Here is a 12,200-nt window from a genome sequence, read left to right on the forward strand (position 1 = left end):
GAAATCCCGCTCACTCGAAAATGCTGGAAATTAGCGAGCATTTGATCAACCTGTACAATCTGCTTCCAGTTCTAAAAATCTCCCCACTTCAGAAGTAAAAACAGAATTTATATCATCTGCGTCTTTGTAAAGATCCGCGTTAGCGTGCTAATGTTCCACACACAAGCCTTGTTGACTATGCGTGGCAGCTCGCCTTGTGCTGCAGAAATGATCATTTTGCTTGTCATAATTAATAGTGTTTTAAAGAGCATAATTCCTCTGTTGATTTGAGAGTAACTTAATGAGCTGAGCAGATGTTGAAGTCGTCTCTTCAGGGGGAAATACTGTACCCTCACAGCCCTGGTGAAATAAATTAGCACCCTAAGACTGTTTCTGTAACCGCATCTGCTGTGCTTTTGTGACAGAGATGCATCGGCACGGAAATAGGCACAAATATTATGTTAAATATTTCTCCCTAAATTACAATGCGGTGTTTGTACGTAAAGGTGGCAAAAAAAAGGCCTGAGAGTTTAGGATAATGGATTAGGCCTACGCAAAGTGGAAATAAATGTTTTACGCCTGCAACACCTGCGCCTGTTATTGCGTTGCTGTGCTGCGGGTCTGTAAGCCTGAAGTACACCTCCGTATTCATGTATTGATTTATAGGTCACTATCGGTTTAGCATTGCTTTGATTATAAGAACTTTGTTATTACTATATTATTATGGTATATTATAAGACAAACAGTACAATTGAGGACTTGGGGATACTTAAAAAAAAACTGACAATTAAAAATAAATTATTAAGAAAACTTGTTTGCTTGAAACCTTTTGATTAGAAATATTTACATAAAAATAAAAAAGACACCTAGATAATTACATAAAAACTGGCAGTTTTAAATAATCTCATTCATGTTAATTTAGTATATTTATAAATTATTATATTATTTATTTTGATTTAGATTTTTTTTTTTTATTAAGTTTGAGTAAGTTTGTTGTGTTAACAATTTAAAAAAGTCAAAAAAAAAAAAAAAAAAAAAAGCTTTTATGTATTCCTGTGTTGGTTTTATACATGTAATATTTTAACCTAAACATATTTCAGTTAGTTGCCAAGGCAAAATATTCAACTTTATTTCAATTTATTTTAAGTTTGATATATATATATATATATATTTATTTATTTTTATTTTTTTGCCCCAGGGTTATGCTATTTTTAAGGATTGGTCAGATGGCCTGGTCTGTTGTGATTGGTCTACTCTGCTCTGATTGGTCAGATGACCCAGTCTGTTGTGATTGGTCTACTCTGCTCTGATTGGTCTTCTGCTTACAGCAGCTCTGGATCTTCCTCATCACTTGATACACAGTGATACGAACAGTAGCTTTGGCGTCACTTTTACTCTATCAATTCTAGAACGGGTCCTCATCTTTTGGAAGTGGATTTACATTAACAGCACAGAAAACAGTATCTTCTCGACATGTTGATAACAAGAAACAAATTCTTACAGGCCTCAGCAACAACTACAGTGTTTGTTTGTGGGCAACCAATCAAGACCATAGGCTGTCATTATGCAAATTAGTTACAAACCTACATAGGAAGTAAGGTTCGACTCCATTTCAGGCAGTTCAGAATCAGTTCTTTCTTTTGAGAGACAATAACTCCACGTATCTGCCCTTTGAAACTTTGCAGACCTTTTACATTAACAAACAGCCATATTATACTTGAAAGGTAATATCAGAAAAAAGCATAATAGGGGCACTTTAAGACATACATGTAATGTACTGCACAGAAGGAATATCCCAGAACGTGTTTGCTTTGAATGCTGGCCTACAAAAGATCTTCAAATAGAGTTGTGCTTCAAACGAGGGAAGACAAAAGCAAGATAACGGAAAAGTGATTTTCAGTCAGTCGACACAGTGGAAGCCTGAATTCCCCCTCAATATTTCTATAGCGATTGACGTTCAGACAGTAAAGCACCTTTGTGAGCACATCTGGTCTCAGAACTCCAGCCAAACCTCTCGCTTAGCCTCCAGCCATCCAGTTCACATAAAACATGACCGCTACTCGACACATCGAACGAGCGGATTATCCCGACCGTAGAGGCAAAGCGCTCAGCATTCCTCCGCAACCTCCACTCGGCTCACGCAAAATCCTTCATTTCAAAAGTGCCTTATCAACACTAACACTTCCACGATACACACACACAGACACACTCATTAGGGGAACACAGGAGTCCCCACCCCGCTGTCTCTGGGCAATCCCCAGCAATTACAGACCCGCTTACAGATAAAGCAGATTACGCTTCAGTGTCCATTAGGGTCATCATTAGCTTAATGAAAAGTCAATGGTAGTCAGGAGAGGTCCTACTGAATTGAAAAGGTTTTAGTGCCAGTTACTATTGTTATCCCCCTTTTTATATATGTGAATAAGAGGTATGACAACCATGGAAATGACATAAATGCAGTGAATTGACTGGTCAAAGAGTGTAAAAAATACCTGCTGTTTACAGTAAACAATTTCTTTCTTTTTTTTTATCACATTAAAGACAACAAGTAATGCAATTTCCCTTTATAAGGATTTACTCTATTTAATTCAGGTATTATTGTGCACATTATTCTAAATTAAATTGTCTGTTTTCATGATTTTTCTTTAAAATGTAATAACTTTTGCCATCTCTGAAATAATTTTATTGTTTTAATAATATAAACAAGGTCATGTGGGTGGGGGAAATGAGATTAACCAATAATATCACCCTGTAGAAAAGAAAACTCATTTATATTGTTTAATATCTCAACTGTTTTTTTGTTTTTTTTTTGTACACTCCTAAAAATAAAGATTTTTTTTATTGACATTCATGTTCCATGAAGATACTTTAACAGTTTCCCTAATCTTTCCATTGCACAAAAGATTCTTTATAGTGGAAAAAAAAGGTTTTATATCCACTTTAGTAGGACTTTAGTACATTTAAGGCCGTATTTACACTGCAGGTCTTGATGCCCAATTCCAATTTGTTGACTATATCAGTTTTTTTTTTTTGACGACGACGACGACGACCAGGTGTCGTCTTCTTTTAAAATTAACTCATATCCGATCTCTGCATTTACACAACACACTTGGCGAAACAACCCAAGGTAGAAATACTGACATGGATAAGTTTAGGCCAAAAAGGAAGTAAAAACGGCACAATTTGCAATGGACGCAGAAGAAATGTTTAAAAGTCACTGTCTCTTCACCCCAAAGGCTCAAAAGACATTGATCTTCAGCATGACTCCACTGGGTTGAGCCTTCATCCTCCATTGTGCCATTGAAAAGAGTCATGTGATCACGGTTGGTGTCCATCTGAGTTGACGTCATTCGACACCGTCACATTTTCAATAATAACGTACATTGACGGGAATATCCAATCTGTCCGCTTACATGGCAGACGCAAATGCACGTATCTGATTCACGTCAGATTTATTTCCACATATGAAAGAGGCCTGAAACCGATCTGAGAATATCGGAATCTATGTGCTTTTTTTCCTGCTTACAAGTTCGTAGGTCTTTAAGTTAGTTTTACACTGTTCTCAGTTTAATATTGAGTGTTTTCTTTGTTCATGCTCTTCTGTTGCCGTTTTTTTTTTTTTTTTTTTTCATGTGTTTCACCTGTGTCTTGTTAAATACCTTGTTTATTCTAGTGTTTCTATGGATACGTTTACATGACAATGATATTGTGGCGAGCAGGACGAGGCCGAGGGCTGCGAGAGAACGGTGCGAGGCCATGGCGGAAGCATAAAGGAGGAGCGACAACAGTGGAGATCGAGAGAGGCCAGGCCTGGATTTATGTTGTGTTTTGTTATATGTGACAGCAGTTGTCCGTGAGGGGCTGCTGTCTTTACTTTAATTTCGTATTTGTTTATTTTACGTTTATTAAAGTTTTTGAATGTTTGCCGGTTCCCGCCTCCTTCTTCCCACAACATGTCACCTTGCTACAGATACGCTTAAAACGGAGAAGTTTTTCCTTTGAGTTTTCCGCGTATAGACAATACCATTGTTAAAACGATCCCCATTCACACGGATCCACGAAAACGGCTAAAAACGCTGTATTCTGCTGCCAGGCCAGTAGATGGCGATGAAACACTATAGACTGAAAACGTAATACGCATGTGCATGACATCATCGTCTTCAGAGATTTGTGGTTTTGTTGTTGACACGTAGACCGTTTAAAAAAAAAAAAACGTTTTCAAAAGTTTGCGTTTTCAGGCACCCAAAACGCTGGTGTCGTGTAAACGAACGGCCAAAACGCATAAAAAGTTGTACGTTTTAAGTTGAAAGCGGTGTTGTGTAAACAGCTCCTATGTGTATACCTAGTTAAATACCTTAGTTTCATTTTCCCTTATATATACCCCTCAGTTCCAATTTGTCCACTTTGTCAACGTTAGATGGCTGTCCTGATCATGTTTTGCGTTTAAGGATCAAATATATCCCCGCTCTACATCATTTAAAGCTGCACATTTTGTTTTACTCTGACTGATATACTCACACTGCACAAGTGAAATGAATTGCAAATGCTGTTGTAAGCTCTAGCAGACAGTATGAACTCTGTCACGTTAGGCTTAAGCATATAATGGGAACAATTCCAGAGGGACGAATCTACTCACCGGCTTGGTTGGTGGTGACATTGAGCGAGACATACTGGCGCAAAGGGGCAGTTAGTTCCGACACCCCGTTCACAGCCTCCACCTCAAAGGTGTAGTTGGTGTGAGCCTGGAGATCCACGACCATGACGGAGGTGTTCCTCAGACCCGTCCGCTGGGGGAGGAATCGCACGTGGCTTCCGCACGGCTCGTAGTGGCCCGAATCTGTGCTGATCTTACTACACAGGATATTGTATCGAACATCTTTCCGTCCGCCTGTCTCTTCCGGGGCGGTCCACTCCAAGAAGACGCTGGTCTCGTTCACGTTGGAGATGGCGTTTCGTGGGGCGGAAGGGGGCTCTGCAAGATGATACAGTATCACGACTAAATGACAGACATTATACAAAATATGGTGCACATAACGGAGGTGGCACTTACTTGTGCAGGCCATATTGGTGGGGTCCGATTCGGTCCTGTAGTATCCCTGCTCACATTGACAGGAGGTGGAAGCCTCCACCTTGGTGAAACTTCTGGGAGGACATTTACTGCAGCTTTTGGTCTGAAGAACTGATCGGTAAAAGCCCGGCTTACAGACTGCAGAGATATCAAACACAATACAGAGGCGATTACATTACTAATACGATCGATCGGCGCCTTTGTACTTGTTCAGGGCTGATGAGAAAATTTAGTCATTAAAGTCAAACATTCAACAACTTCATTAAAAAAAGCAGGTGCTTATTTCAATAGAGAGCTGATGCTTTGAACAAACAGTGCTCAGGATTTTAATTGAACCGCTACGCGTTAACGTTGACAGCCATAGTATAAAACATTCAAACATTCCCTCTTTGTAACTCCACCATTTTCACAGAAACATGCACTGAAAGCATTAAACCACAATTTACAATATCACACCGACAAATGGAATCAGTATATCTGTTTTTTTTTTGCAACTACTTAAATGCTTCTTGATTCAGGACAGGTGCTTATGCACAGCAGACATCCTGTCAGCGCAAAACGCATTTAGATAATGTATTGCTGTGGAGAGAGAGAGAGAGATAGATTATCAATGGCCTCGGCAGTCCAAAGTGCACACAAAGACATTAATTAAAGCCTCCCTGGTGTGCATTAAGAGGCAGACAGCAGAGGTGCGCTGTGAATTCAACCCAACTCTGAGCCACAGCGAGAACAAGCCCAGCTGAAACCGGCAGCTAATGTGGAATAATATGATGTATAATATAATTCAGCATCTAACTATTATTTATGGGCCATATCCAGCGCTTCTGTAGTATGTTATGCTTTTCCCTGAAGTCCACTTAAGGCGTATATGCACCAAAAACAAGTTGTAGGTTTGCTACTTTGCCTTAAATGTCAATATGAAATCAAAATTGAGCCTATTTACTTTTTTAATATGCATCTAATCCTTTTTAAAAGGATAAAATCATGACTTGTTTTTTCCCCTTATTGAGTAAGCTGTTTTACTCGAAAGATTACTGAAGTAAACAAGTTGCAAATGAGGTTCAACATCCATTTTAAAACTTCTATATAAATAATCTCTTTTATGATTGGCTAAACTCCACATTCCAGTGTCATTCAAACTTGAAATCTTTAAGTAAATCAAACTTAAAAAAAAAAAATGATTTCAATAAATGTGCTCTATAAATATCTACCAACCACTATTGCTTTAAGGCCCATTCACACAAAGAACGATTACTATAACTATATAACATTTTACCAGATTTTCTAACAGCTTGCGAAAGCACAAACCCTCGTTTGGCGGTAAAAAACGACTGACAGGATTTACTAAAGACACACAATTAGCGCTGAAAAGAGGTGGACAGGTTTATTTTTGTGGCTGACCTTATTGCAAATGCATTTGTTGGAGTTTCCCTTTCAGACGCAAAATTTATAGGCAGAGAGTATTTAAATGAATCATGCAAGGTGATTTACTAAGGTGTGTGCTCATCAATTTACTGGTGTTTGCACCATTTTTTACCACCCCCAAAAGAAGCATGTTTTAAACCAGACTTTAATTGCCATTATGGAAATGATCCTGTTGCGTCTTTGTTCTTTCATTTGACAGTCGTCAGTAGATCACGAGCAGAACTTCACACTCCCATCGGCACTTTTTTGGAATTGAGCTCTCACGCTAATTTGCCCTGTTTAGTAATTATGGCCCTTAGTGTCCAAACCAATGAACGATAATTTACTATTTATTATAAGCATGCACTGCAGTTTTGTCTCCTGCCGCTTTAAATGCTAAAGCTTGTCAGAGTCGGCTGGATTCTGATCGGATGTCAAATTCTAATTCTAGCTTTGCAGAGTAACTAGCAAGTATTTTAGATAAAATGACCAAAAATATACAGGTACAGTCAATTCCTTGTTGAAAAGGAAGCACGTATCGTAATCTATACATTGGGATGGTATAATATTCTTTAGCCAAATTGTCCCTATTCATCAATGATCATTTCCTCTTCATCTGTTGCCAAATCGCCTGATCTAAAAGCCCGGTAAACGATCTCATGACTTTTTTTCTTCTGCATGACTTGCATATCCATCTTTTTCAGTGCCAACCCAATGGCCTCCAGACAAGATTTGCTCAACTGTAGCCGCCTGTCTGAGGCTGAAAATAGATCATCTTTGCCCCATTGGCAGCATTTAGGCGAGACTACCCTCACATGAGCTAAATGGATTGCTTGTTTTTGGTTAGTATGGTGAAAAATTGTGTTCCACAGAGGATAAATATACATACAGGTTTGGAATGAAATGACGATGAGCAAATGGCAGAATTTTCTTTTTTAGGTGAACTATCCCTTTAAAATCACCATACTGGCCCTACAGTTCACCTAGAACTGACTCTAAGGACCCTATTTTAACGATCTAAGCGCATGGTCTAAAGCGCAATGCACTTAGAGCGTGTCTGAATCCACTTTTGCTAATTTAACGACGGGAAAAATGGTCGGCGCACCCGGCGCATGGTCTAAAAGGGTTGTCCCTATTCTCTTAATTAGTAATGGGTGTGTTTTGGGCGTAACATGTCATAAACCAATTCATAAAACCAACCTCATCTCCCATTCCCTTTAAAAGCCAGTTGCGCTCGCGCCATGGCGTTTTCGCTATTTACATGGCGAAATTTGCAAGAGGAAAGACTGAACGCTTCTCTAGCGAGGAAACGGATCTGCTCGTGCGCGAGGTTAAAGCGAGACCATCTACGGGACAAGCCGGATTCCACCATATCCATATGTACACAATATTAATCTTTTACATTGTAATTCTTTTATGTTTAAAGGGGAACTATGCAGTTTTTTTAGCTTAATTTATCTTATCTGAACAGCTTCGGAGTCATTGGAATGGTTATATGACTTTTTCCGGGTTGAATGGTGGCCATCTCGCTTCCCCCTAGCACCTGTGAGCGGAAAAAACACCCTTGCAACTTTGGGCCGGCGGGCCGCCAGCCTCAGCGTCAGGAAGTATCGCTTGATATCAGGTCTCGCGATGTAACGAATTGCTTTATGGCACTGCACACATACATTTATATGCTAGCCTTCTGTGTATCATACACACCTTAGTGGACATGGCTCTGTGTGTTCGCCGGCTTCTTTGAAAACAAATGCACATGACCAGAGGGAGAAGATGGGAGGGTGGAGAGTCGCCAACGAGTTTTTATGACAGTGTTGTCAAATATCTATTGCGAAGCTGTAGGGGGAGCTCTATAAAGAAACCTGCGAGCAAAAAGCGAAATTGCCAAAACTGCATAGCGCCACTTTAATATTTGGCATGTTTGTGTGCTGCTGTGAGTCCCTGTGTGTGTAATAAGCAGTGTACGCTCATTGTGGACCCACCTATAGGGGCATATTACTAACACACTCTTTAAATAACAAAAAAATACTGCGCCATTGACTTTAGACCAGGTTTCAGTTGGTCAATGGCTCAGTCTATTTCAGTTGCCTCAAAATAGCAACGCGCCAACAATGCGCCTGAACACACCTCGTTTTCAGACCAGCAGCCCATGGGCGAACAAATAGGCGCAAATGCATTTGTTATTTAAACAACGCGCGGCGCAGGACGTGAAAATGATAACTGTGTCAGGCTGAAACTAGCAAAAAACACTTGTGTCGTGCCTGGCGCTGCATTGCGCCGGTTATAAGATAGGGCCCTTAATAACAGACATCTTAGTGACTTTGCAATTACCATTAACCTGTGTCCTGCTGATGTAACCGGTCCTATTCAACCCGGCGTCTCCGGCATGTGAAGCGGGCACACTAAAGACCGCAGTCTCTAGTTGCACCTCTTGAGGCCAAAGGAGTGAGGTTTACTCGCACAGCTCTTACTAGCTGGCATCCGTTACACTCAACCCCCTAAACCTCACTCCCATCCGGGTCACGGCACCAAAATGTAACTGGTCCTATTTGGTAGGGACATAGGTGGGCAAATCATCATATTAGAGTGATTTCTGAAGGATCATGTGACACTGAAGACTAGAGCAATGATGCTAGGGTATTACTTTCAGCCTGTCGATTCAGCTACTTCATTTAAACATTTTGTCATCTGACCATGATCCATTTAGAAGAGATGGCAATTTGACAGATATAGATCACGACATGGCAAAATGCATTTTTCCACACTTCACTCAACTCCACGCTGCATAATCCCCACAAATGTCATGCAGCATTATGATATAAAAGCCCGTGTTAATGGAAACGAAACAAGTTTTGATTAAATAAAGGATTGGTGCTGGGCTGCACTAATGGAGCTTGTAGGAAGCTTTGATTGCATTACACTCGGGTCCATCGGCCACACATGTCTTTATTAAATGAACAGCTCAGGCGACAGGATTATTCAACAGTTTGTCTACATAATGAAGTCACCAGACAAGTATATATCTGTTATGACATGCTGGGCTCAAACCAGCACAGAACTGATATTTAAAAATATCTAAAAATGCATATTTCATGAAATTGTTTCATGAGCCGTGCAGATGCCTCCTTGAAGATTAGAAAAGAAATGCATTCTGTTTACTAAAGTGCTTCAAGCTATAATCCAATAGCTCCAAAATGAAGGATTTGGTAGTCTTATTTTATGTATTTATTATTTTCCCAAAGACCTTTTCCCTTTGTAAACCATGCAGGGCTTTTTAAAGTCAGTCACCGACAGATTTTTGTTTTTCTCTTGTCAGGCAACATTAGACCAGGAAACACAATACTGAAATCTTCCATCACACAGGATTTTTTTTTTATTTATTTATTTTTTTTTTTATTTCATTCCACTTATTGATTTGGCATAGATGTCTAGGACTGAAAGCATTCTGATGTCTTTGTATTGATTTGTAAACTGAACATATAATCATATTTTTATCACACCATGGCTTTATTGATTTGTTTTGAGCATTCATGGCAAGCCTGTTAACAACAGCGAGAGAATAACAAAGCAGAAATTAAAGCATTCCCAGATGTCACTCGGGATAACCGAAACGTTGTATGGTTGATAATGTAATATCTGAATTAAAAGAATGAAACTAGGTCATACCTAGGCATGATATGAGCATTAATCATTTGCAGTTTTCACACAGTTTTCTATCGTTAGGCTTGTAACACACTGTATGTATACTGTGTATATACACAGGTACACACACACAAACAAACACGTATATATGCACGTACATTTTAATTCTCATTTAACCAAAAAAAAAAAAAAAAAGAAGGTTTATCATCAATCATGTGTGAAATAGAGCTGATAACACATTGGTAAAGCATGACAAAAATATTACATACACAGACCAGAAGTGTATGAGTCTGTAAATGTGCGGATTTGTAAAAACTACCAGCCTTGGAAGTGGCAGAAAATGTTTTATCAAGTTAAAGATTCTATAAATGAATCAAACCTGAACACTAAATTATCTTTATCTAAATTAATAATATTAAAAAAGAATTTAATTCACACACAAAAAATAGAATTAAGATAACTATCAACAAAAAAGCATTAAATAAGTCAATTAATTTTAAGTAAATTAAAATAAGGAAATTAATCAATATGAAATGAAAAACTAGTAAATAAGTAATTATTAAATAAATGAATTATTTCTGTTCACTAATTATAATATAAAACAGAGACAGTGCAGAATCAGATACTGTACTGAATGACCACTGAGAGTATGTTTTATGATGAGCTGTTCTGCATTGACCCAGATATCTTTGAGAATAGATTCTTGGCACAGATTTTTAGCCAACAAGCACCTGTGAACACACACACACACACACATTGGTGCACCTATCATTATGAGGAAATGTCATAGGTGTAATGATTTTAATACTGTACAAACTGTATATTCTCTCCCCCTACACTAAACCTACCCCTAAACATACCCATCACACAAAACTTAATAAAACATGTATTAAAAGCCATTTTAATTATGAGGACACAGGAAATGTCCACATAAACCACTTTACATTGTAATACCAGTGTAATAATCATGTCATTATACAAAGTTGTGTCCTCATGTATCATATACACACACACACACTCACACACACACACACCTGATAGTCAGCCGTCCTGTTTATCACCTCTCAATGGCTTAGTCTTTTGTGAGACCTGCTCACAAGCTCGATTCATCACTGTCACCAGGCTCTTTCAATTCTGACACACACACGCACGCATGCACGCACACACACACACACACGCGCGCGCTCTTATCGCTCTTCAGCTGGGTGGTAACTCAATCATCACCTCCGTGTCTCTCCAACACAAGAGAGTGAAATATGTCACAGCAAATCTGTGTTTTACCGGTGAAACTAGAAAAATGGCTTCATTGTTGCCATTCATTCACGTATTAACTGGCCTGAAATGTTTTAACCAAGTAATTTTCATGAACATGGAATATGCAATCATTACTGTTTTACGTTTTGGCTAATTGGTGAATTATTCAAATTAATTTGTAAAGTCTAATTCATATGTTTTTGTACGATCTGTTTACAGAGCTTACTTTTTTTCTGAAAATCATACATTTTCGTACACTGTAAAATGTGTTCAGTTCACTTACTTAACAAAAATGTAGTAAACCTGTTGCCTTAAAATTATTAAGTAAATAACCGTAATGCTTAATTGAAAAAAATAAGTTATGTGAACTTGACAATTCCATTTTACTTATTTTTTTCGATTACGCATGAAGTTTATTTACTTAATATTTAACGGGTTTCCTCAAATATATATATTTTTAAGTTAAGTCAACTGATCACTTTTTACAGTGTACAAAATCATATGAAAAAGCCACCTGGTAAACAAGTTACTTTTCCTGTGAGATTTAATTGGAATATGACTCAATCACAGCAACTAAGCAATATTAAATGTTAAATAAACTTTAATAAGTGGAATATATCATTGAACCAATGATATTGTGCAGTTGGTGGAGCTACACTTTTTGCGCATTGCACATTCCTCTCTCATTGAGCATTATTCCTCAGTGCATGCTTTTTCAAAAACACCAACCCTCAATGTATACAGCAAAATATATCACACCATACCAAGCCGATTGAGATCCGCTTCATTACTCAATCCCTACAGCTGCTTACCCCCTCCAAACATTCACATTACCCAGAATCCTACAACACCGCAC

The 12,200-nt window shown here is 38.5% G+C and overlaps 1 protein-coding gene across 2 annotated transcripts in view; it reads right to left on the reverse strand.

Annotated features, from left to right (window-relative positions):
• epha5 (EPH receptor A5) overlaps positions 1–12,200 on the reverse strand; it is an 82,097-nt gene that overhangs the window by 34,939 nt on the left and 34,958 nt on the right. For both annotated transcript variants that reach the window (XM_084401036.1, XM_084401037.1), the window contains 2 exons: positions 5,030–5,185; positions 4,616–4,951 (listed from right to left, as the gene is read on the reverse strand). In XM_084401036.1, the coding sequence (XP_084257162.1) occupies positions 4,616–4,951; positions 5,030–5,185 (492 nt within the window). The remainder of the gene's footprint in view (positions 1–4,615; positions 4,952–5,029; positions 5,186–12,200) is intronic.

This window comes from Rutilus rutilus, assembly GCF_951802725.1.
Source record: "Rutilus rutilus genome assembly, chromosome: 25".
Taxonomy (NCBI): Eukaryota; Metazoa; Chordata; class Actinopteri; order Cypriniformes; family Leuciscidae; genus Rutilus; species Rutilus rutilus.